Raw genomic sequence first — 26807 nt, 5'->3', positions numbered from 1 at the left:
GGAGGGGGGGGGGTCTCCGAGTGACCCGCAGCAGCTTCCCCTGTCGCGAGTGGAGTCGGCGGCGTGCATTGGACCCAGATCTGGGAGCGTGTGCAGTAAATAGAGGACATCGCGACTCGCACGACCGGGGTTTTATGTTCGATTATGGATTTGGACGAGCGCTTTAAGAAGGTCAGATATGAACATTTTTGCGTGTGTGAAGCTGCGTGTGGTGGGATATATCCGTGCGCATGCATGCGTTATGAAGAGCGGTGGCGCAGTGGTTAGCGCACTGCGCTATGAATCCGGCCACCCGAGTTCGATTCCCGCTCACGGACAACACCAGTGATAATGATCTGAACTGGTACTGGGCCTCCGCTAGGTCGACTCAGCCTCAAATGAGTACAAAGTGCTTTGTATTAACGTCGCCACTTGGAAGACAAAGGCGGTCGGGCGTGCTGCTGGCCACCCACTCCCTCGTGTGACATGCCGGTCTTCATAGGTGCTCGCTAATAGCACTTGCCCCAAAAGTATGTGCAAGTTTTACGGGGCATCTTTGTGTGTGTGACGTTATATGTATATGCGTGTACACATGTGTGTAGGGCTGTATGTGTACATGTTTGTCAAGGTGCACCTAGCCTGGCACAAGCACTACGTTGATGCAAATGTCGATGTGTACATGTCAAGGTGTGTATTTTACAGGATAGTTTATTGTATCCTTGGCCTTAATAGGTGTTCGCTAACACCGCTTGCCCCAACAGCTGGTGTGGGCTACACTGGGGACCTTTGTCTTTGTGTGTGGGTAATTGCCACGATACATCACGGAGCAGGGCCTCGTGCCCCGAGGGGACAGCTGAGCCCCGATATCGCACGCCGGATAAATAAACCGAAATCTCTTAGGGAGCCTGCGAAGTTTAAATTATTCAAAGAGAATTATACAAAATGCATGAGTGAGAAGCTATTGTGTGTTTGCAATGCGATTGTTAACCGAACCGTGGACTGTCCACTGCTGGATGAAGTCCGCCTCACGCACGCGATTGCCATCTCGCGCTGTTTCTGTTGTCCGATCTCCATGTTCATTCTCCCAACTCACAGTGATATTAAATGATCATTTTAAAACATATACATTCATCAAACTTTTTGAGTATTGGTTATCGTTCTGTCGTGTGTATTCCCTCCATTGCCTGCCATTCCATTACCAGTCTTGTCCGCCTGGCATCATCATCATGTCCATCCCTTCGAGCCATGACGTAACCTGCCCTGTAGCCAAACTTCACTTCCCTTAACAATGCATCGACGGCACTGGTCGTGGTGACACCATCCAGTTGACCGTGACCACGGACTATCGGGGGTGCGCGGTGTGTAACGGTTTCGCGTTTGAATGGCACAGTTTGGTAAACGCGGAGAGGCGCTGTGCAAGTCGCAGTGTGTGTGGTGTGTGGGCACCCATCCACGTGTGTCGCGAGTAGCCGGGCGAGAGCTCGAGAGGGCCCTGGGTTGTCGCCAGCTGTCACACGCGGCAACGTGGAGACTTAATAAGAGCACTGCAGCAAATATAAATCAACACACATGAACACGTGATGTGCATGTATGTTGAACTCCTTTCGCACCGTATGTAGCCAACCGTGCTCGTCGGAGGTGCGAAATCAATGTAAAATTACATTTAGGACACAATTACTTTGCGTGTCGATGTCCCTATCAGAGACCAACACACGGAGTTTACTTTCTACCCCTGGGCAGCGCCGTCTGTTTTTCAGGCTCTTCTTGCTCCCACATTAAGTAGCGCTGTGTTCGATTGAAGTGAGTTCATGTCATTGTGAGACGAAGACTGAGATCTCACCTGCACCTCACCTCTTCGCGTTGCATTTGCGCTGCTATTTAACTCGTGTGAGTTTCGTTCACGACCGCTAAACGCTGCGACCGTTCCTTGTTCAAACCTCCTCAAGGACCCCGCTCTCTCTTTGTCTGTGTGCCGCTGTGCTCCCCCGCCACGGATCTCCCGTGTAACGTCGCCGGCACACTGGCGAAACGGAATCAGCATCCGTGTAGCAAATACAATCAACCCAACACTCAAACTTTTCTTTTTTTAAACCCGTTCATGGTAACAATGACTTAGAGAGAGATGGGAATGGATTGCGGGTGGTTATTGCCCTCGTGTGTAATCAGACGATAGTGTTGGTCCGGGCAGGGAAGCCAGTCGCCTCTTTACACCCCAACGCCCAGCTGAGATCGACTCAACGCCAGCAGGCCGCCCCGGTTAATACTGCAATGTTTATAATATCTATAAAATACTTCTGCTTCACTCACAGCGGACGTTAAAGGCCCTGTAGCGTCATTTGTAAAGGGTGAGCCCTTTGTGTGCCGACTTTACGGTCGACGCAAAATGTGACAAATTCTTCGAATGACACCGCACATGACTCACTGTGGATCACACAGAGGAGCGATCATCGCCCCCACAGGCAGACTCGTGCCCGCTTGCTCGCCAGTGCTGCGTCAATCACACTGTGCCACAAATGGACAGCTGCCACTGGGGGTGCCCTTCAATGTTTGAGATGAGATGTGATGAGCTGCTGAGGTATTTAAGCAAACGCCATCCACGTGCAAATGGGGATTATACAATATATATTAGGTGGATTATTATATCACAGGATGGAGGCGGCTAAGGGAAGGCCTTCATCCAGCAGTGGAGTGACCATGGTCGTTGATGGTGAGTGGCTTAAATGGACCACGTGTTGGCTTACACGTGAAAGGAAAACGTATTTTGTTGAAACTTAGACGCGGGCTGAAGAATTAACAATCTGCGCAGTGGTCCGTTCAGTTCCTCCTCATAAACGATTAAACAATTGATTTGCCAACCCACGTTGACCAGCGTGGTGAAGTATGGTCAAACAACCCCCACGGCCCGCACAGCGTGGGAGGCCCTCGTCATCCATCAAAGCACCACGCATGTGAATGTGGAAGAGTAGGCCAATCACCCTCTAGAGGGGTTCCCAGCGCTGCTTGGAGTGGAGGCCCTTGCACTGGCAAGGGCGCAAGCACTCTTGGGGTGCACTCTGGGAAAGCGCATCGCTGTAAACATTCTTGGGTACACTTTGTAATCTTGCACGTTCCGACCCCCTGCCCATATCCCCCCCCTCCCCCCCCCCAGGTGACCATTTCTCACGAGTGGGGGGCCGGGGCCCCCTGTTCCGCGTGCAAAGATCGCTGCCCCGGCCTGGAGCTCCATTACTGGAGGTGAGAAAACGGCCCCGGAGAAACCCGCACCCGGCACACCACGTCAAGGTGTGGGGTTCACTCTGGGCTGTGGCTGCGAGCGGTCACGTGCCACCAGTCTGTCGCAGCAGCAGCGACACCAGGAGAGAGCCTCTTGCGTTCCATACTCAGGGGAAATTCCCGCTGCGATAGCTGGTCCGGTTTTATAACGTCTATCCGCGAGATATGATCATCATCATTGTCATCGTCAGCTAGACCTGCTCATCATCAGCTAAATGTGCTCATCATCAGCTAGATGTGCTCATCATCAGCTAAATATGCTCATCATCAGCTAGACGTGCTCATCATCAGCTAAATGTGCTCATCATCAGCTAAATGTGCTCATCATTAGCTAGATGTGCTCATCATCAGCTAGACCTGCTCATCATCAGCGAAATATGCTCATCATCAGCTAAATGTGCTCATCATCAGCTAGATGTGCTCATCATCAGCTAGACCTGCTCATCATCAGCTAGACCTGCTCATCATCAGCTAAATGTGCTCATCATCAGCTAGACCTGCTAATAATCAGCTAGACGTGCTCATCATCAGCTAGACCTACTCATCATCAGCTAGACGTGTTCATCATCAGCTAGACCTGCTCATCATCAGCTAAATGTGCTCATCATCAGCTAGACCTGCTAATCATCAGCTAGACGTGCTCATCATCAGCTAAATATGCTCATCATCAGCCAAATGTGCTCATCATCAGCTAAATATGCTCATCATCAGCTAGACGTGATCATCATCAGCTAGATGTGCTCATCATCAGCTAGACCTGCTCATCATCAGCTAAATATGCTCATCATCAGCTAGATATGCTCGTTATCAGCTAGACCTGCTCATCATCAGCTAGACCTGCTCATCATCAGCTAGACGTGATCATCATCAGCTAGATGTGCTCATCATCAGCTAGACCTGCTCATCATCAGCTAAATGTGCTCATCATCAGCTAGACGTGATCATCATCAGCTAGATGTGCTCATCATCAGTTAGACCTGCTCATCATCAACTAGATGTGCTCATCATCAGCTAAATATGCTCATCATCAGCTAGATGTGCTCATCATCAGCTAGATATGCTCGTCATCAGCTAGACGTGATCATCATCAGCTAGACGTGATCATCATCAGCTAGATGTGCTCATCATCAGCTAGATATGCTCGTCATCAGCTAGATGTGATCATCATCAGCTAAATATGATCATGATCATCAGCGACTGCACAAGGCTAGCCCGCGCTAGCGTTGTGCGATGGCGGGGCCAGGACAATATGCAGGCGACAACAATAACGGCGACTACAACGCAAGAAGGGGAAGGAGTAGGATCCTGTGACTGGGACCGCAGAGCCGGAGTCTCCGCCGACGCGCGGGTTCAGTGGAGCCGAGCCGGCGTGTGGCTGAGGGCGATAGGGTTCTCGGAGACACACACGCACACACGCGCACACATACGCACACACACGCACACACGCACACACGCGTGCACACACGTGCACACACGCGCGCGCACACACACACGCACACACGCACACACACGTGCACACACACGTGCACACGCACACACAAAAACAAAGATCACCCGCATAGCCTCAACAAACTTTTGGAGCCAGCGTTATTAGCGGACACCGATGAAGGCAGGCACGGCACACAAGGGGGTAGATGGCCAGGATCACGGCCGGCCGCCTTTGTCTCCTTATTGGCAAAGTTTACACATCTCACCAGGTACTCATTTGGGGCTGGGTAGACCTAGAGGAGGCTCAGTACCACACACATTCACACATACACACGCTAATGCACTGTATGATCGCACACACACACACACACGCGCGCGTCCATACACGTTTGACGCCCACTCTCTCTGGACGCTGTGGTCAGTCACAACTCCGAGAGAAGGAACTTGCCCAGGAAATTTGAACCCGGGCGATAGCGGCAACAAATCTAGCGATGGCTCTGGGCCGGGAGCGGCCACTTTCTCCACAAAGCAACCCGGGCACGTTTCTCACTCAGCCTGGGTCTGCCATTCAACCCGTGCCGGCTCCTGCAAGAAAGTTTAACACAGCAAGACCCGTACCAGACATCGGCACCGGTCTTGCTGCACCTGCCACACAGGTGGCAATCCGATTGCAGTTCCAGCATGCTATATAGTCTGCCCCGGGATTTACAGGCTCAGGTGACCATGGTTCAAGTTGATTTATTGATATGCAGGTGGATTCACATAGAGACCCTTAGACTCGCATATAACCAGATGTCCCAAATGGAGAGACCGTAAATCCGGAGTGGAGTTTGTAGTCTCACAAAACCCGACGCCGCGATACAGAAACTCTCATGTCCCACTGCGGTGGCAGCGGCTCGCCGAAGAACTTAGATGGCTACACTCACCACGCTCACCACATCTGCCACACGCATAGCACATTATGCGGTGGTGAGACATGACATCACATTATCATGGGTTTAATGTCATCATGAGTTTACCAAAACAGCCATCTTATTGTGTTGAACATAGCATTGCTTTTGCACAAAGCAGTGCAATTAACAATGGTTTGTAAGTGACATTACGATGCCTGTCTGCTAAGGGGTGGTTCTATGGACTAAACTGCATGAATCTCTTAGATGTAAATCCCCTTGGCTCCGTGACGACTCCTCCTGGCCATCGTCCCGTGACGCGCCCCAGGCCGCTCACCCCCCAGCGGCACAGGGCACGAAATGCGTCCAAGTGGACGCCCAGCGGGGAGATGGAGCGAGGAAATTAGTTTGTGTTGCAGGTGCTCCACGGCGTCAGGGCCACGTCCAGAGACATTGCCTTGAGTGTAGCATTTTGAGTTGACAATTCGCGTCCCTTCATGTGCGTGGAATATCCCGTCGCCCTCCATCCACAAACGACTCGGCGCCGCGTGTCAGTGAACATTACAATCCCCGTGGCGCTGTTATCAAGAGTTGGCTATTATGTGCCACCGGTGTCACGATCTACATTTTCCAAATTCGAAACGAAACCGCTAATACTCGATTGGGATTCCATAAAGAGCAGACTAATGCCCGCTCACAGGCCGGTGCTGTGTCACCTTGTGCCACACAGGGACAGCTGCCACTGGGGTGCCCTTTCTAATGTTGTTGAGATGAGATGCGATACAAGGTGCTTTGAGATGTGGAGGCATATAAGCGAGCGCCGTATAAATTCAAAACTGATGGCGATGATGTTGCTGGTGGTCTATCTGGGTGCTGGTGGTCTATCTGGGTGCTGGTGGTCTATCTGGGTGCTGGTGGTCTATCTGGGTGCTGGTGGTCTATCTGTGTGCTGGTGGTCTATCTGTGTGCTGGTGGTTGTGTCTGCGTGCTGTTGGTTCAATCTGCGTGCTGGTGGTCTATCTGGGTGCTGGTGGTCTATCTGGGTGCTGGTGGTCTATCTGGGTGCTGGTGGTCTATCTGTGTGCTGGTGGTTGTGTCTGCGTGCTGTTGGTTCAATCTGCGTGCTGGTGGTCTATCTGGGTGCTGGTGGTTCTATCTGGATGTTGGTGGTTCTATCTGGGTACTGGTGGTTTATCTGGGTGCTGGTGGTTCTATCTGGGTGCTGGTGGTCTATCTGGGTGCTGGTGGTCTATCTGGGTGCTGGTGGTCTATCTGGGTGCTGGTGGTCTATCTGGGTGCTGGTGGTCTATCTGGGTGCAGGTGGTCTATCTGGGTGCTGGTGGTCTATCTGGGTGCTGGTGGTCTATCTGGATGCAGGTGGTCTATCTGGGTGCTGGTGGTTTATCTGGGTGCTGGTGGTCTATCTGGGTGCTGGTGGTCTATCTGGGTGCTGGTGGTCTATCTGGGTGCTGGTGGTCTATCTGGGTGCTGGTGGTCTATCTGGGTGCTGGTGGTCTATCTGGGTGCTGGTGGTCTATCTAGCTACTGGTGGTCTGTCTGGGTGCTGGTGGTCTATCTGAGCACCCACTGCGGTGCAGGGCGACCGAGTAAGGCGGCCACCTCTCGCCTCGTGGTGCCCTCGCAGGAGAGTTTGCGTCAACTGCAAATGCAGCCCGGAGCAGCACCTCGTGGAGTGGGAGCAGGCGGGGCAGCAGCAGCAGCTCCAGCAGGAGGATTTGAAGGAGGGCAGCACGACCCCAGAGGGCCTCGCGGGGGCCCAGAGGTCGGGGTCGCCCCTGTGTGACGGGGCCGTGGGTCACTGTCTACTGCCATCGTCGTCATCGTCACCGCAGTCGATGAAACTCCGCGACGTCAATGGCGATGGTGGCAAGGCTCCCCCACCTCCTCCTCCACCTCCTCCCGTCCCTGCTCCTTCTTCTCCTCCTCTGGCACCGGCGCAGAACGGAAAGCGAGGAGTGGCGGAGAGGGAGCAGCGGGCGGCGGTGAAGCACGCAGCTGGACAGGTCAGGCCCTCGCCTCACCAGGTGAGCGGGTGAGCGTGGGTGCAGTGACACCGCAGCCCGGAGCGTGGCGCGTTCGCCGCTTGTTATTGCAGAAGTTCCATTCTGACGGGCCGGCCCGGTTAATACTGCGGTGGTCGTGTAGGAAACATGAAGTGCTATGACTACTACTACTGTGCGCCGTCTGCTTCACAGAGGACGTTAGAGATCCCGTGACGCCATTCGCAGGAGTGGACCATCGCCTACCGGCGTCATGGTACAAATTTGCCAAATTCGAAAAAATTAAACCGGAAATGACTCGATTGGGATTACACACACAGCAGACTAATGTTCGCTCGCAGGCCAGGTGCTGAGTCACCTCGTGCTGTACAGGGGCAGCTGCCACTGAGGGTGCCCTTTATAATGTGTTGAGATGAGATGCCATGCAAGTTACGTATCTCGTGTAACGCGCTCAGAGGCGCCACTTCCGCAGTGACGGATTTGTCAGAAACACCCCTCACTCATAACGGTGTTAGTGCCGAGTTAGTGCCGTGGTAGAGTTAGTGCCGAGTTAGTGCAGTGGTAGAGTTAGTGCCGAGTTAGTGCAGTGGTAGAGTTAGTGCCGAGTTAGTGCAGTGGTAGAGTTAGTGCCGAGTTAGTGCAGTGGTAGAGTTAGTGCCGAGTTAGTGCAGTGGTAGAGTTAGTGCTGAGTTAGTGCCGTGGTAGAGTTAGTGCCGAGTTAGTGCAGTGGTAGAGTTAGTGCCGAGTTAGTGCAGTAGTAGAGTTAGTGCCGAGTTAGTGCAGTGGTAGAGTTAGTGCCGAGTTAGTGGCGTGGTAGAGATAGTGCCGAGTTAGTGCAGGTGTAGAGTTAGTGCAGTGGTAGAGTTAGTGCCGAGTTAGTGCCGTGGTAGAGTTAGTGTCGAGTTATTGCAGTAGTAGAGTTAGTGCCGAGTTAGTGCAGGTGTAGAGTTAGTGCAGTGGTAGAGTTAGTGCCAAGTTAATGCAGTGGTAGAGTTATTGCCGAGTTAGCGCAGTGGTAGAGTTAGTGCCGAGTTAGTGCAGTGGTAGAGTTAGTGCCGAGTTAGTGCAGTGGTAGAGTTAGTGCCGAGTTAGTGCAGTGGTAGAGTTAGTGCCGAGTTAGTCCAGGTGTAGAGTTAGTGCAGTGGTAGAGTTAGTGCCGAGTTAGTGCAGTGGTAGAGTTAGTGCCGAGTTAGTGCCGTGGTAGAGTTAGTGCCTAGTTAGTGCAGTGGTAGAGTTAGTGCCGAGTTAGTGCCGTGGTAAAGTTAGTGCCGAGTTAGTGCAGTGGTAGAGTTAGTGCCGAGTTAGTGCAGGTGTAGAGTTAGTGCCTAGTTAGTGCAGGTGTAGAGTTAGTGCAGGTGTAGAGTTAGTGCCGAGTTAGTGCAGGGGTAGAGTTAGTGCCGAGTTAGTGCAGGTGTAGAGTTAGTGCCGAGTTAGTGCAGTGGTAGAGATAGTGCCGAGTTAGTGCAGGTGTAGAGTTAGTGCAGTGGTAGAGTTAGTGCCGAGTTAGTGCAGTGGTAGAGTTAGTGCCGAGTTAGTGCAGTGGTAGAGTTAGTACCGAGTTAGTGCAGTGGTAGAGTTAGTGCCGAGTTAGTGCAGTGGTAGAGTTAGTGCTGAGTTAGTGCCGTGGTAGAGTTAGTGCCGAGTTAGTGCAGTGGTAGAGTTAGTGCCGAGTTAGTGCAGTAGTAGAGTTAGTGCCGAGTTAGTGCAGTGGTAGAGTTAGTGCCGAGTTAGTGGCGTGGTAGAGATAGTGCCGAGTTAGTGCAGGTGTAGAGTTAGTGCAGTGGTAGAGTTAGTGCCGAGTTAGTGCCGTGGTAGAGTTAGTGTCGAGTTATTGCAGTAGTAGAGTTAGTGCCGAGTTAGTGCAGGTGTAGAGTTAGTGCAGTGGTAGAGTTAGTGCCAAGTTAATGCAGTGGTAGAGTTATTGCCGAGTTAGCGCAGTGGTAGAGTTAGTGCCGAGTTAGTGCAGTGGTAGAGTTAGTGCCGAGTTAGTGCAGTGGTAGAGTTAGTGCCGAGTTAGTGCAGTGGTAGAGTTAGTGCCGAGTTAGTGCAGGTGTAGAGTTAGTGCAGTGGTAGAGTTAGTGCCGAGTTAGTGCAGTGGTAGAGTTAGTGCCGAGTTAGTGCCGTGGTAGAGTTAGTGCCTAGTTAGTGCAGTGGTAGAGTTAGTGCCGAGTTAGTGCCGTGGTAAAGTTAGTTCCGAGTTAGTGCAGTGGTAGAGTTAGTGCCGAGTTAGTGCAGGTGTAGAGTTAGTGCCGAGTTAGTGCAGGTGTAGAGTTAGTGCAGGTGTAGAGTTAGTGCCGAGTTAGTGCAGGGGTAGAGTTAGTGCCGAGTTAGTGCAGGTGTAGAGTTAGTGCCGAGTTAGTGCAGTGGTAGAGATAGTGCCGAGTTAGTGCAGGTGTAGAGTTAGTGCAGTGGTAGAGTTAGTGCCGAGTTAGTGCAGTGGTAGAGTTAGTGCCGAGTTAGTGCAGTGGTAGAGTTAGTACCGAGTTAGTGCAGTGGTAGAGTTAGTGCCGAGTTAGTGCAGTGGTAGAGTTAGTGCCGAGTTAGTGCAGTGGTAGAGTTAGTGCCGAGTTAGTGCCGTGGTAGAGTTAGTGCCGAGTTAGTGCAGTGGTAGAGTTAGTGCAGTGGTAGAGTTAGTGCCGAGTTAGTGCAGTGGTAGAGTTAGTACCGAGTTAGTGCAGTGGTAGAGTTAGTACCGAGTTAGTGCAGTGGTAGAGTTAGTGCCGCTCACCGCGTTGCCCCTTCAGCTCCTTTAAAGGAGAGTGAACTCTCTCTGTGGCTGCGCGTGGAGGAACGAACTTTGGCTCAAAACACAAAACGCACGACCGGCCAGGCGCCAGCGCCCTAAGCATTGCCAGTCCGTGGGTCTCTGTGTCAGTTGATAGGTCTCTACATAAGTCTATGTGTCTCTAGGTAAGTTTATTGGTATACACAAAAGTTTATGGGTCTCTATGTAAGTCCATGTGTATATACGTAGGTATATGGCCATCTATGTGAGTCTGTGGGTATCTATATAAATGTATGGGTTATCCCGTCAGCCTATAAGTATTATGTTAGATGGTATTTACTAAAAGTTCACGGGTAGCTTTGTAACTATAGATCATACCTAAATATGTGGGTCGTTCCGTGGCTCGATGTATGTGTTTGTTTGTAATTTGTTGGTTTAATTGTTTCTCGTTCTTGCCTGTCTCATTGCCTCTGTGCCATCTGTCTTGTTTGTTCCGCCTCGTTAGCGGAACATCACTCATTGTAATTCGCGCACAATTCCCACACACCCAAAGAGTCCATTCCCATTCTCGCACGACTGAAGTCACAACTCACGTGCAGAGGGATCCATCACAGAGCAATCCGCTCGAGTGATCGTGACGACCAATTCAGTCCGGGAATCGGCTGCGTTCGGGAGGCGGTGGGCATCGATTTGTCCCGACGTTTCGTGCCAGTGCCGCTGTGCTCAACTCTGTCGCAGGGACACTGCACGATTCTGATAATAAACCTGGGCTGACAGAGAGACGTGTCCTAGTTTGCTTTGTGGAATAATAGCAGAGAGATACATACACAGAGACACATTGATTCTCATAGAGACAAGTAGCTTCATCGTGATATAACTAGACACATAGACTCGAACAGAGAGATACATAGGCTCATAGAGAAACACATAGACTCATAGAGAACACATAGACTCATAGAGAAACACATAAACTCATAGAGAAACACATAGACTCATAGAGAAACACATAGACTCATAGAGAAACACATAGACTCATAGAGAAACACAGACTCGAACAGAGAGATACATAGACTCATAGAGAAACACAGACTCGAACAGAGATATACATAGACTCGAACAGAGAGATACAGAGACTCATAGAGAAACACATAGACTCGAACAGAGAGATAAATAGACTCGAACAGTCGAGATACATAGACTCTAACAGAGAGATACAATAGACTCGAACAGAGAGATACATAGACTCGAACAGAGAGATACATAGACTCGAACAGAGAGATCCAGTGAGGGAAAAAAAGTATTTGATCCCGTGCTGATTTTGTACGTTTGCCCACTAACAAAGAAATGATCAGTCTATAATTTTAATGGTAGGTTTATTTGAACAGTGAGTAACAACAACAAAATCCAGAAAAACACATGTCAAAAATGTTATAAATTGATTTGCATTTTAATGAGGGAAATAAGCATTTGACCCCCTCTCAATCAGAAAGATTTCTGGCTCCCAGGTGTCTTTTATACAGGTAACGAGCTGAGATTAGGAGCACACTCTTAAAGGGAGTGCTCCTAATCTCAGCTTGTTACCTGTATAAAAGACACCTGTCCACAGAAGCATTCAATCAATCAGATTCCAAACTCTCCACCATGGCCAAGACCAATGAGCTCTCCAAGGATGTCAGGGACAATATTGTAGACCTACACAAGGCTGGAATGGGCTACAAGACCATTGCCAAGCAGCTTGGTGAGAAGGTGACAACAGTTGGTGCGATTATTCGCAAATGGAAGAAACACAAAAGAACTGTCAATCTCCCTCGGCCTGGGGCTCCATGCAATATCTCACCTCGTGGAGTTGCAATGATCATTAGAACGGTGAGGAATCACTCCAGAACTACACAGAAGGATCTTGTCAATGATCTCAAGGCAGCTGAGACCATAGTCACCAAAAAAACAATTGGTAACACACTACGCCGTGAAGGACTGAAATCCTGCAGCACCCGCAAGGTCCCCCTGCTCAAGAAAGCACATATACATGCCCGTCTGAAGTTTGCCAATGAACATCTGAATGATTCAGAGGACAACTGGGTGAAAGCGTTGTGGTCAGATGAGACCAAAATGGAGCTCTTTGGCATCAACTCAACTCGCCGTGTTTGGAGGAGGAATGTTGCCTATGACCCCAAGAACACCATCCCCACCGTCAAACATGGAGGTGGAAACATTATGCTTTGGGGTGTTATTCTGCTAAGGGGACAGGACAACTTCACCGCATCAAAAGGACGATGGACGGGGCCGTGTACCGTCAAATCTTGGGTGAGAACCTCCTCAGCCAGGGCATTGAAAATGGGTCGTGGATGGGTATTCCAGCATGACAATGACCCAAAACACACGGCCAAGACAACAAAGGAGTATCTCAAAAAGAAGCACATTAAGGTCCTGGAGTGGCCTAACCAGTCTCCAGACCTTAATCCCATAGAAAATCTGTGGAGGGAGCTGAAGGTTCGAGTTGCCAAACGTCAGCCTTGAAACCTTAAAGACTTGGAGAAGATCTGCAAAGAGGAGTGGGACAAAATCCCTCCTGAGATGTGTGCAAACCTGGTGGCCAACTACAAGAAACGTCTGACCTCTGTGATTGCCAACAAGGGTTTTGCCACCAAGTACTAAGTCATGTTTTGCAGAGGGGTCAAATACTTATTTCCCTCATTAAAATGCAAATCAATTTATAACATTTTTGACATGCGTTTTTCTGTTTTTTTGTTGTTGTTATTCTGTCTCTCACTGTTTAAATAAACCTACCATTAAAATTATAGACTGATCATTTCTTTGTCAGTGGGCAAACGTACAAAATCAGGAGGGGATCAAATACTTCTTTCCCTCACTGTACATAGACTCGAACAGAGAGATACATAGACTCGAACAGAGAGATACATAGATTCGAACAGAGAGATACATAGACTCGAACAGAGAGATACATAAACTCGAAAAGAGAGATACATACTCACAAAGCGAAACGTAATAATAATTTACATGTTTTACGGCGCCTTTCATTCCTAGATCCGAATACACCCGTGTATGGAAAGCAGGAAATAGACAGAGCCTGCAGGGTAAACGGCCAGACCTAGGCGAGGGGTGAAGGCAAATTTAAAGAGGAGAATATTCAACTCAGACAAAGACTCACAGACAGACATATCGACTCATGCAGAGACCCATAGACTCAAAGAAGTCTACGGGTCTCTGTGCGAGCCTTTTGGAGGGTTTGCACCCCGGCTCCCGGTGAGCCCAGGGTGGGGCCGGTGGCCGCGTGCCCCCCCCTCCCCCCCCCAGGATCCTCGCGTGCGCCGCTCGCAGAGCGCCCATGGACGGTTCGACTTCTCTCTCTCTCTCAGAATCCGGCGGCGGAATTCTCAAACTTGACTCATTACCCAGGAATTTCCTGTTACTCTCTGCTACTGCCTTATCGGGGAGCGGAGTAGCGAACTCGGCGCTCGGGGCAGGGCTGTTAGGGGGGCCCAGGAAGGAGAGGGGGTAAGAAAAGTAAAGTGTGTGTGTGGGGGGGCTGAATGTGGTGGGTGATTGTGATGGTGGGGGCGGGCAGGAGAGGAGAGAAGATTTGGCACGACGCGAGGGCGCATCCGTGCGCGTCTCTGGGTGATGGTGCCGCCGAATTCCACGGCATGGGGGCACTCAGCGCCCTGTCCGGGGAGCTCCTTGCGGGCGGAGCGCGCGCGGTGCCGCTCAGCGCCTCGGCAGTGCCGCGGGGCGGCGCTCCCCCTCGACGCTCGCGGGATGAAGGACGCTCGCGGTCATGAATCGTCGTCGTCGGTATCAGTCACGGTCAATCCACTGCTGGATGAAGGCCTTCCCCTTCAAGCCGCCGTCACCCGCACAATCCTGCGATGCAACGGCCCACTCAGCACCTGCTCGGTGCACGTGCGTTGTTGTTTGGATTGCTCCATCTCCCCGGTTGCGACCTCGCGGACGCGTGCCACGAGTAACGCGCTCGCGTGGTGGGAAAGTCAAACTGATATCCACTGCTGGATGAAGGCCCAAACAACCATGCCGGTCATCGGGGCTTGTTTGACCATACCTCACCGCGCAGGGCAGTGAGGGCCAGTGAAGCAGAGTGGACAATGCCCGGTTCAGATGTCACTCGCCACTGATGTTAGCCGTGATCGGAGATCGAACTCGGGTGGCTGGGTTTGTAGTGCTCTGGGAAAACCACTGCACTACCGCTCCCCATTACCCAAACACACTCACGCAAGCTTACACACTCACACATATACAGTCACATACACGTATACACTCACGTAACATATACATTTATACACAAAGGCAAACATCCCCCAAATAACCTTAACATACTGTTGGGGCAAGTGCTGTTGACGAGCACTTCTGAAGGCGGGTGGCCTGCACCACCACGCCCGACCGCCTTTGTCTCCCCAGTGGCGATGTTTACACACCGCACCCGGTACAAGTTTGAGGCTGAGTCGACCTAGGGGGTGCGCAGGACCGGTTCAGATTCTTATCACATCCACACATATTGTCTCGCTATGATGTGTACATAATCATAACGCTCTAGATTACACGTATCCCCATCATGCGGTTATCTCGAGTCGCCAGCAGTTGATTGTGGTTATGGTGGCAGGGCCGGGGGTGAGTGAAGGGGTAATGTGTGTGGGTGTGTGTGTGTGCCAGTGTTTTTGTGGTGCTGGCCACTCACCCCCTCGTGAGCCCTGCCGGCATTCATAGGTGCTACTCGCTCACAGCACTTGTCCCAATAGCCTTTAAAGGCTATAGGGGGATTGTTTGTCTTTGGCACTTTAGCACTTTGCCAGAAACAGGGGTGACTCACAGCTCTCATCGCTTCCATCGCTGCTCGCCGCAGCATGAGCAGTGTCATCGGCAGAAGCAGCAGTCGCATAATCATGATCGTCGGCGGTAATATCTGTAGTGTCATCATCAGCATCAGTAGCAGCAGAGCAGTCGTCAGGGTACTACGAATCGAGGCGACCTCCCGGGCCCCGCGCTTTTGGGGGATCACACTTCGACGTCGCAGTGTCAGATGTGATACTGCTGGTTTAGTTTTAAGGGGTCGGAGAGCCTTACGGGGTGTGATTTGACCCGCAGCATCATCACCAGTATCGACTTTGATCAGTTGCAGAACAATCAGCATCATTCGCAGTAGAAGCATCAGCAGCAGCGCAGCAGCAGCATCGTCAATTGCTATGAGTAGCAGCAGCAGAAACTGCAGCATTTTCAGCAGCATCATCGTAATCGCATCAGCAGCCACAGTATGTGTGTGGGTGATCATATTTTTGGGGTGCGTACTTTCGGGAGCGATTCCGTCACCTCGCTTGGGATATTGCCAATGATGGACACGCACCACCACCACCAACCACCACCACCAACCATCACCACCAACCACCACCGCGGTGCCCTCCGTGCGATGGATGATACCGTGTGGTCGCTCTGCCGCGAGTGATCCCAAGCGTGCCGCCTCCTCGTTCACTCGCGGGGAGGCGCGGTGTGCCCATATAAGGCGCAGGCAGAGGGACAGCAGCAGCCTGACCGATGTCTTTCGCCTCCCTCCCCAGCAACAATGACTGCTGCACGGAGCAGGCGTGGGGAGCCGCCGTGGGGTGGCAGTGGCCGCACTCGCTCCCCACGGCGAGAAGGACGAGGGCTCGGTTCACGCCACGGGCGTCCCACGTTGCGTGCAGTTTGGGCGTTCTCTCGCCTTGTTCGGGCATGGCGTTCCTCTGGGTTTACCGGTTTACTCCCATAAGCTAAATCATAATAATTGGTATGAGCCAAACATCCCAATACTGAAACATTACCTGGGAATTACTCACTTGGGATCACACTCAGCGGCAATATCGCCCCCGCTACTGCAAAAAGTTGTCAGGACCCTTCTGAAAGAGGGTCTTGAGACTCAGTGAAGCTTTCCTGGATTCGCAAGCGCAATAACAAAGATTAGAAAGGCGATGATGATGATGATACCACCACATTGCGTGTCACTACATCCACCCACTCACCAAACTGCAGGTCACAACACTTCTCTCTCTTCCTTCCTAGCTCTGTTCCACTTTGAAATTCTCTCTCCAATGATCATCGTGTCTCTTTCCCCCAAGCTCTTACAATAATAACCTTTCTCGTTTTAAGAAACGTGTCAACGACTATCCATTGCGACTGTCACGGTGCCGTTTGTTGCTGGCCAATTGACGTGTTGGGAGTTTGGGCTCTGTGCTCAGCGACTGTGTTGAAGAGCGACCTGGGTCACCAAAACAACCAAAACTAGAACAAAACATAACGTGCAGCAATTCAGTAAATAGAGATCAGAACGCAAACACAGCCGCCGGTTCGCGAAGAACGTTCTCTCGAGCTGTGCCCGTTCACGATCACACAGCCCGGGCCGCCGTGTGAGCATCATCACCAGCATCATCACCAGCATCATCACCAGAATCATTACCAGCATCATTACCAGCATCATCACCAGCATCATCACCAGCATCATCACGACCGCCACGCGTAGAGGGTGTCGGTGTGGGTGAGGCGCACTGGTGGTGGCGCGCACACAACGCACAGCGCGCGCACAACGCACAGCGCGCGCACAACGCACAGCGCGCGCACAACGCACAGCGCGCGCACAACGCACAGCGCGCGCACAACGCACAGCGCGCGCACAACGCACAGCGCGCGCACAACGCACAGCGCGCGCACAACGCACAGCGCGCGCACAACGCACAGCGCGCGCACAACGCACAGCGCGCGCACAACGCACAGCGCGCGCACAACGCACAGCGCGCGCACAACGCACAGCGCGCGCACAACGCACAGCGCGCGCACAACGCACAGCGCGCGCACAACGCACAGCGCGCGCACAACGCACAGCGCGCGCACAACGCACAGCGCGCGCACAACGCACAGCGCGCGCACACGCAAGCGTGGCGACCACCGTGGAAGCTGCAGCTGAGCCCGGCGGCTGAGCGACTCCCCGGTGGTCGGGGTGGAACTTCCGGCCCGATAGGATCTGCGAGCGACGCCCTCGCGCGAAGCTCGTGTGTGCCTTCCCGGGCACCTTCATCCAGCGGTGGATAGTTCGCGCTGATGATGGAGATGATGCGGCAATGTTTACGTGCGTCACATTGCCTCTCATCTCTCACAACAGTTTCGCAACCAATTGTATCTATAATAAAGGGTTTTGGGGTCCATCGCGTAAATATATATGCGTCCTTAAACCCGCCACCACTCGACAGCCAATGTCGGTTTATCACGTAAAAAAAACATGCCAATTCGTTACCCACAACATTAAAACTTGTAAGTTTTACACCGGTGTGCTGAACTAGTAACGAATTATATTCTTGGTTCTTTCGGTATATTCTTGGTTCTTTCAAGTAGAAGGGAAACAATAAAATAATAAAAATATAAAACAATACAATTATCACGACGTTTCGACTGCAACACAAGCAATCATCATCAGGTGTGAAAACCACAACAAGAACATTTGAAAAAAGTGGCTTTTTTAACGTTCTACGTGACTTTACCAAAAGAACCAAGAGTATGAATCCCTGCAGTCGCGAAAGCTTTAAATCAAAATTTAGTAACGAATTGGCACGTTTTGCTTACGTGACAAACCGACGAATTGTCGAGTGGTGGCGGGTTTCAGGACGCATTGATATTTACGCGATCGAAGCCAAGAACCTCTACTATGGATCTCTCACACCATCTGGCAGTGGATGGATCTTGGCTGGTCGCTTTGTTAGGAAGCGACACCGCTAGAGTACAGCACCTGACAGGAAGCCGGGAGGTCTCACGGTGATGTATTGAGCAGCAGGGACGCCTGGCCACTCACGGCCCACTGCCCGGCCCAACATAATGTAGTATTTTGGAAATTCTGATTATTATCATCACGACGCTTGTTGCCCCACAATAGCGTTGCTGAGTCTCAAGCCTCTTTTTCAGGAGGTCCTGCCAAGTTCGACGCAGTGGGGCGATGTTGCTGCTGTGGGTGATCCCAATGGAGTGATTTGCCGGTACATTTTCAGCATTTGGATATGGTTTTGGCCAATACCAGTTCCACTGCGGCGTGTGGGTTTAGCTATGGGAAGAAACCGGAGAATTCGGAGGAAACCCGAGCAGAACAGGGGCATAGCGTATAAACTCCACACAGAAAGGCACCTGAGTCATAAATCGAACCCAGGGTCCAGTTAGCTGTGGAGCGCCAGTGTAGGCACTGCGCTCCCTTGCGCCGCCCTGCATCATTATGGCTGATGTAAGTTATTCACAGAGCTTGGGGCGGTACCCTGGAGAGAGCGGACAGGCTTGGTGACTATCGACGCTCGATGTTCTTTCGCAGGTGACCGAGGCGCCTGGGGGAGATCCGCACGTGAACGACCGCGGGCCCCGAGACGAGGCGACGCTCAGCATGGCCGACTGCGTCCCGCACTGGGCTCCCGTGGGGGCCAACGGGGGGCCCTTGGGGAAACCCCCAAGGGGACCCCCAGGGGCGCGGACCCCTCCACCCGAGACGCACGCGGAGGCCAGTTCCTTGAGCGGAGATGCTAGCGCTGCCGAGGGGCTGACTCTCTACGTGAGTCTCGATGCGGCATCAACGGCAGTGGCGCTTTGACTCAACCCGTGGCTGTCCACAGCCATTTCAACAGTAATGATTGCTTTTCGGGATAGTCGTAACAAGATTTGGCAGCAATTAGGTGCCATTTAGCCATAGCCTGGCTTATATTCAGGCTTGCTGGATTTGTACACAGCGTTACAATTACATTTGTCTGTGTTGGGTGGTGGAGGATCTTGACGACACAAATTTGGCCAGATCATTTCATCGTGGCCTAACCCAAACCTCCGTTACGAATCATTATTTGGTGAATGTAGACTTAATACCTTGTCATAGGTGTCCAATTGGTGTTTGAACATCTGAATACCTCGTGCATTATTACCAGAAAGGGTGATTTGATTATGAGATGATTTTATTTTTGTGGGATTTTCTCAACGTTATTCGGATAAACGCAAGCTGAGGTGCTTGATTAGCTAATTACTATAATGCGCCTGGAACATCCCCGACTTGTAGGCACGGTGTGTCCAGGGTGGCGAGTCGTGTCAGCAGGTGCAGTGCCCATTCAGAACTCACAGCAGCGCACCACCACGTGTTTGAAAACCGTCTGCTGAAACATATATCACAGAACTACTTCTGGGATCCATCGAGGAGGCCTTCATCCAGCAGTGGCGCGGCTCATAATGATGGTGACGATGATATGTATATACGTGTGTGTGTGCGTATGTACGCGGTATGGGTTCACTGCATATGTGCGCGTGTGGGGGTAGTGACACAAGCTCGATTCCCGCCCCACCCCAACATCAGGAGCAATTATCTGAATTGGTCCTGGACCTGCCCTAGGTCGACTCAGCCTTAAATGAGTACTACTTGGTGCTGTGTGTGTGTGTGTTAAACACCAGCAGTGGGGAGACAGGTGGGCATGGCTTCACCATTCACATTGTGGCATCTTGAGGAATGACCACATATTTGAGATGCTTTCATCCAACAGTGCATAGAGCATAGCTCACGACGATGGCAATGACGAGGAAGATGATAACGATGATGACGATGATGTTGATGATGATGATGATAATGACGATGATGATAACGAAGATGACGATGAGGACGACGATAATGATGACGATAATGATGACAATAATGATGACGACAATGATTATAACGACGACGACGATGACGACGACGACGACGACGATGTGTGCTCGTCCCAGGTGTGCTGGGGGTGCGGGGGCACCCTGCAGGAGGGCGAGCGTGCCGTCAGTGCCGTCAGTGCCGTCAGTGCCGGCGGGGAGGACGCGCGACGCATGTGGCACGTCCGCTGCTTCGTGTGCTCCACGTGCCGCGAGCCGCTCGCCAGCCTCCTCTACTACTGGGACAACGGCTCGCTCTTCTGCCACCTGCATTACCAGACCGGGGCCCAGGACATCCACCCTGGCGAAGAGGGGCAGGGGACGGGCGCCGAGGCACCGCCCGTGTGCGCGCGGTGCAATGAGGTGCCGCGTTTGTCCCGTCCCTCTCGTTTGCGTGGTCTCGTTTGTATTGTTGGGTTCCGTTTATTTTCTCATTTGTATTGTTTCATTGGGGCTGGTACGAGTGGCTGGTTAAATGGCTATGGTTAGGGTCAGTGATAGGGCTTGTCCTAGTGGCCGACTAGTTAGTTGGATAAGACTGGTTGGTCGGTTGGGGCTAATACTCCGAGCTGGTTAGCTAGCTGGTGAGGCGTAGCGGTGCTGCTGGCTGGCTGATGGCTGGCTGCTGAGGTACAGTATGGCGGTGGTGCTGGTGACTGGCTGGTGAGGCATGGAGGTGGTGCTGGTGGCTGACTGGTGAGGCATGGAGGTGGTGCTGGTGGCTGACTGGTGAGGTATGGAGGTGGTGCTGGTAGCTGGTGAGGCATGGAGGTGGTGCTGGTGGCTGGCTGGTGAGGTATGGAGGTGGTGCTGGTGGCTGACTGGTGAGGTATGGAGGTGGTGCTGGTGGCTGGCTGGTGAGGTATGGAGGTGGTGCTGGTGGCTGACTGGTGAGGTATGGAGGTGGTGCTGGTGGCTGACTGGTGAGGCATGGAGGTGGTGCTGGTGGCTGACTGGTGAGGCATGGAGGTGGTACTGGTGGCTGGCTGGTGAGGTATGGAGGTGGTGCTGGTGGCTGGCTGGTGAGGTATGGAGGTGGTGCTGGTGGCTGACTGGTGAGGTATGGAGGTGGTACTGGTGGCTGGCTGGTGAGGCATGGAGGTGGTGCTGGTGGCTGGTGAGGCATGGAGGTGGTGCTGGTGGCTGATTGGTGAGGCATGGAAGTGGTGCTGGTGGCTGATTGGTGAGGCATGGAGGTGGTGCTGGTGGCTGGTGAGGTATGGAGGTGGTGCTGGTGGCTGACTGGCTGGAGGTGGTGCTGATGGCTGGCTGATGAGGCATGAAGATAGTGCTGGTGGTTGACTGGTGAGGCATGGAGATGGTGCTGGTGGCTGACTGATGAGGCATGAAGGTGGTGCTGGTGGTTGACTGGTGAAGCATGGAGGTGGTGCTGGTGACTGGCTGGCTGGTGAGGCATGGAGGTGGTGCTGGTGACTGTCTGTTGAAGCATGGAGGTGGTGCTGGTGGCTGGCTGGTGAGGTATGGAGGTGGTGCTGGTGGCTGCCTTGTGAGGTATGGAGGTGGTGCTGGTGGCTGTCTGGTGAGGTATGGAGGTGGAGCTGGTGGCTAACTGGTGAGGTATGGAGGTGGTGCTGGTGGCTGACTGGTGAGGTATGGAGGTGGTGCTGGTGGCTGGCTGGTGAGGCATGGAGGTGGCTGGCTGGTGAGGTATGGAGGTGGTGCTGGTGGCTGGCTGGTGAGGTATGGCGGTGGTGCTGGCTGGCTGGTGAAGCATGGAGGTGAGGAGTTGATCGCGACACTGCGTTCCTTCTCGGCCGACGCTGCCGCTGTGCATGGCGCCCGCCCAGCCGATCGTGAGCTGCGAGTACACGCGTGCCGAGGGACGCTGCTGGCACCTGGACCACTTCTGCTGCCTGGAGTGCGGGGTGCAGCTGGCGGGGCAGACCTACGTGGCCGAGACAGAGCAGCCCGTCTGCCTGCAGTGCTACCGGAGCTCCTACGCCAAGGCGAGTGCCGCACCCTCACGGCCATCCCGTGCTTAACTCAAAATCTCTCCTTCCCTCGCTTCAATTCCCGACTCGGGACGTCTTTGTGTGTGAAGTTGGGGGAGCGGTAGTGTAGCGGTTAGCGCTCTGCGCTACGAACCCGATTCGCTCTCAATGTCAACACTGATTATCTGAACCGGTCCTGGGCCTCCGCTAGGTAGACTCGGCCTGAAATGAGTACCTGGTGCGATCTGTAAACATCGCCACTAGGGAGACAAAGGCGGCCCCGCGTGGTGTTGGTGACGCACACCCCTCGTGTACCTCGCCGGCCTTCATAGTTGCTCGCTCACAGCACTTGCCCCAACAGTCTGTTAAGACTATACGGGGGATATTTCTCTTTGCCTTGTGAGTGTGTGGGTGTTTGCCCGAGTGAGTGTGAGAGTGTGTGGAGCTTATTTGTTGTCCGTCCTCCTGTCCCGCATGGGTTTCTTCCTGGGTTCTGTTTCCTCCCATAGCTAAACCCACACACAGTGGGACTGGTATTGGTCAGACATCCCAATGCTGAATAATCACCCAAATGACTCATTTGGGTACACACACAGCAGCAGTAGCAACATCGCCTCCCCGACTGCGAAAACTTGGCAGGACCCTTCTGAAAGGGAGTCTTGAGACTCAGTGAAGCTCTCCTGCCTAAACAAGCAGAGTAATAATAGTAATAACTGCACAACCCACTGAGCCCATGACCGTTCACTTCATGGACGTGCCCTTGGCATGGGGGAGACTGACCCCGCGTTGCTAAACGACCGCTTCCCCCTTTCCCCTCCCGACCCCGTGACCTCGCGACCCCCCCGCCCCCGGCAGAGCTGCGAGGGCTGCGGTGGCGTCATCGACGCGGAGGAGGAGCGCGTGGCGCACGGCCCCCGTCAGTGGCACGCGCGTCCCTCCTGCTTCCGCTGCTCTGGTTGCAGCTGCGCCCTGGTGCAGCGGCGCTTCATCCCGGCCGGCACGCGGCTCTACTGCTCGCTGGGCTGCCGCGACGGCGTCCCCGGGGAGGGATAGCGAGCTGGGATGCTGCTGGGGTGGGGGGGATAGGAGGCCGTGAGGTAGGAGGGGTGCATTCCCAAAATGTCAGGGTTTTTTTTGTAGGGCCCCACGTTAATAATAACACGTCACCTATTTTCTCTGGTGGATATTAAACCAAAATTTAAATTTCCGGGGTCTGAATGATCAGCCGCTGGCAGAGAGTGCGGTGGGTGGTTCCCCGAGCTGCCCGCTGGGGGGGACTCGTCGATCTGGGTGGTTGCCAGCGCTTCCAGGTGAATAGCTCTGGGTAGGGGGCTGTGTGGAGTGGGGGGACCTACATGGGGAGGGGGCAGATAGGGAGAGGGATAGAGAACTTTGCATCTTGGTGGCTCCTTGAACTACCACGGGAGTGGTTTAGGACTTTGGGTCTGGGTGGCTCATTGCACTACGGGGGGGGGGTGATGATCAAAGGCAGCCGTAGGGATTCGTGAGATTGGTGCCGAGACGAGCTGCGAGCTGAAGACGGCTCGCAGCTCATGGTGCTGTGTGCGGCACTGCGCCATCCACCGCGTGACGTGTTCACGAGACGCGTGGTGATGTCACAGCCATGTGGCTCCGCGTGACTGGGACCACGTGGCTTTGAGCCGGCTCCCTTGAACCAGAGCCAAGCCTGAGCCGAACCCTGACTCACAAAACGAACCTTAAGGTCTCGCCACCGCCACCGTTTGCTTTTATATAACTGTCTTAAAAACAGAGTTCACGATCAGACGAACGGATTACAAAAAAAGCAACCATACAGTCGTTGTGCTTTCGGGGTGTTGTCGTCAAGATGGCGAAGAAATGTCTATGCTGAAGTCCTGCAGGAAGCGGTGCACGGCCTTGTGTGGCCGTGGAAGATGACGTCAAATAACTACTTCTAAAGTCACTTCAATTGCCTCTTTCGCACACCAGGTGGCGGAGCGCCCTGGAGAGGTAGACAGCGCGTGGCAGCCAGCTGGAAGATTTTTCATCATCATAGTTTGAAAACGTATCATATTGTATTGTGATGAGGCTGAGACCATCAGCTGAGACCATCAACTGAGACCCTAGCATTGAGAACCTGGTTTAAACAGATCTCAGTCTGTGTGAGTATGTCGGTCTCCGTGAGTCTGTGGGTCTCTAGGCTAGTCATTGGTGACATAGCTGATATCATCAACTCGCTACACTTGAGGTCCCGATTTTATTTCAGTCGGTTGTGAAACCTGGATTCGAACCGAAGATAAATGCGGAGCCAACTCAGAGTTTTCGGGATGGCCATTATGAACCCCCTGAGCCAACCGGCCACCTCAACACAGTGGTACAGGCAGCACGTCCTTCATAGGCCACTTACAGCCTCACCAACACCACCATCACCACCACCATCTGCTCCACAGAGTCATTGAAACTTACCCTCTCCAGCACCTACGCATACCGAGCTATGCTATATATTTTTAACTGTGTAATACATAAATAATGCATGTATCATGCAGTCACTTTGTACCACTAGTTTAAACTAATCACAACAAATAAACGTACATTGTATAATAATAATAAACAAAATGTCGTTATTGTTTTCCATCTCCCGGCGCGGCAAGTGAAACAATGAGTGGTGGGTGGCACGGACTGCAGCACGGACAACCAAGGCAGACCATGATGATGATGATGCACACTATGATGCAGCTGATGATGCTGATGATGCTGATGATGATGATGCAGCTGATGATGATGATGATGCACACTATGTTGCAGCTCATGATGATGCTGATGATGCAGCTGATTATGATGATGATGATGATGTAGCTGATGATGATGATGATGATGCAGCTGATGATGATGATGATACACACGATGATGCTGATGCTGATGATGCTGATGATGCAGTTGATTATGATGATGCACACTATAATGCAGCTGATGATGATGATGATGCAGCTGATGATGATGCACACTATGATGGAGCTGATGATGATGATGCTGATGATGCAGCTGATGATGCAGCTTATGATGATGCAGCTTATGATGATGCAGCTGATGATGATGCTTCCACAGATGATGATGCAGCTGCTGCTGATGTTCGAAGTCACCAGGTGGCGGTATTGCCCGCGTGTGAGCTGACACAACGCACGCATTCCCCGCTGTCTACGAGGTGAATATATCACGGGGCTGACAAATCGCCTCCGCATCATATGCCGGTCTCTCCACGTCACATTAACTTTTTACACATCCCATCAGCCACACGGCCCTCTGGGAGTGCAATATTCCAGCAGCATTTGTTCAAAACCAGCAAAGACATTCAGTATCTCATCAGCTTCCTGTCTTTGCTGGTTTGAAGGTGTGGAGCAATGGCATAGACGTCTGCGGACTTCGCGACGAACTCAGCCACGCGAGTTCGATTCCCAGCCACGGCTAACATCAGTGGCGAGCGATATCTGAACCCAGCCCTAGACCCGCTCTCCTACTTCACCAACCCGCAGCATCGATCAGCGTGGTGAAGTATGGTGAAGTAGGGAGAAGTATGGTGAAGTATGGTGAAGTAGGGAGAAGTGTGGTGAAGTAGGGAGAAGTGTGGTGGAGTATGGTGGAGTTTGGTGAAATATGGTGAAGTATGGTGAAGTGTGGTGAAGTAGGGAGAAGTATGGTGAAGTGTGGTGAAGTATGGTGAAATATGATGAGGTATGGTGAAGTAGGGTGAAGTAGGGTGAGGTATGGTGAAGTGTGGTGAAGTATGGTGAAGTATGGTGAGGTATGATGAAGTAGGGAGAAGTGTGGTGAAGTATGGTGAAGTAGGGTGAAGTATGGTGAAGTATGGTGAAGTAGGGTGAGGTATGGTGAAGTATAGTGAAGTAGGGTGAGGTATGGTGAAGTATGGTGAAGTAGGGTGAGGTATGGTGAAGTATGGTGAAGTAAGGTGAGGTATGGTGAAGTAGGGTGAGGTATGGTGAAGTATGGTGAATTATGGTGAGGTATGGTGAAGTATGGTGAGGTATGGTGAAGTGTGGTAAAGTATGGTGAAGTATGGTGAAGTAGGGTGAAGTATAGTGAAGTATGGTGAAGTATAGTGAAGTATGGTGAAGTATGGTCGTCGAAGGAATCCGAGTTGCTACCAGGAGTACGGTAGTGGCATTTTAGATCACCTGGAGTTTTGAGTTGGTAGTGGGGAGGTGAGCGATGTGGAGAGGCGAAAGGATGCGGTGAGTGGGGAATGAGGGATGTGGTGGTGAGTGTGGAGGCGAGGGATGAGGTGTAAGCATGGATGATGCGGGTCACGGTTAGCGCCGGGGTGAGGAAGAGGGGTGAGGAGGAGGGGTGAGGAGGAGGGGTGAGGAGAAGGGGTGAGGAGGTGGGGTGAAGGGGAGGGGTGAGGAGTGGTGAGGAGGAGGGGTGAGGAGAAGGGGTGAGGAGAAGGGGTGAGGAGGTGGGGTGAGGAGGTGGGGTGAGGAGGTGGGGTGAGGGGTGAGGTGGGGTGAGGAGGTGGGGTGAGGTGGGGTGAGGAGGTGGGGTGTGGAGGTGGGGTGAGGGGGAGGGGTGAGGAGGTGGGGTGAGGAGGTAGGGTGAGGGGGAGGGGTGAGGAGGGGTGAGGAGGTGAGGTGAGGAGGTGGGGTGAGGAGGAGGGGTGAGTAGGAGGGGTGAGGAGGAGGGGGAGGAGGTGGGGTGAGGAGGTGGGGTGAGGAGGGGTGAGGAGGTGGGGTGAGGAGGTGGGGTGAGGAGGTGGGGTGAATAGGAGGGGTGAGGAGGTGAGGTGAGGAGGTGGGGTGAGGGGTGAGGAGGTGGGGTGAGGGGTGAGGAGGAGCGTGAGGGCCACCCACACGACGCTCCA

The 26807-nt window shown here is 52.7% G+C and overlaps 1 protein-coding gene across 1 annotated transcript; it reads left to right on the top strand.

Annotated features, from left to right (window-relative positions):
• The first annotated feature begins 20 nt into the window (after positions 1–20).
• Positions 21–26284, top strand: LOC116942494 (testin-like). Its single transcript, XM_032954495.2, has 8 exons — positions 21–171; positions 3128–3213; positions 7216–7615; positions 18664–18897; positions 20085–20366; positions 21812–21970; positions 22811–23052; positions 23924–26284. The coding sequence occupies exons 1-7, from the start codon at positions 145–147 to the stop codon at positions 23006–23008; spliced, it is 1386 nt and encodes a 461-aa protein (XP_032810386.2). The 5' UTR covers positions 21–144; the 3' UTR covers positions 23009–23052; positions 23924–26284.
• The last annotated feature ends 523 nt before the right edge of the window (positions 26285–26807 follow it).

Source organism: Petromyzon marinus, chromosome 14 (genome assembly GCF_048934315.1).
Source record: "Petromyzon marinus isolate PM22_M1 ecotype Great Lakes invasive population chromosome 14, UKy_Petmar_22M1.pri1.0, whole genome shotgun sequence".
NCBI classification, from domain to species: Eukaryota; Metazoa; Chordata; class Hyperoartia; order Petromyzontiformes; family Petromyzontidae; genus Petromyzon; species Petromyzon marinus.
This window is presented reverse-complemented; position numbering and strand designations above follow the sequence as displayed.

Excerpts from the sequence above, each read along its gene's own strand:
- LOC116942494 (XM_032954495.2), top strand. The coding sequence starts at position 145 with ATGGATTTGGACGAGCGCTTTAAGAAG. Across the intron at positions 3,214-7,215 it reads CTGGAGCTCCATTACTGGAG|GAGAGTTTGCGTCAACTGCA; the intron begins GTGAGAAAACGG and ends GTGCCCTCGCAG. Across the intron at positions 21,971-22,810 it reads ACCGGAGCTCCTACGCCAAG|AGCTGCGAGGGCTGCGGTGG; the intron begins GCGAGTGCCGCA and ends CGCCCCCGGCAG.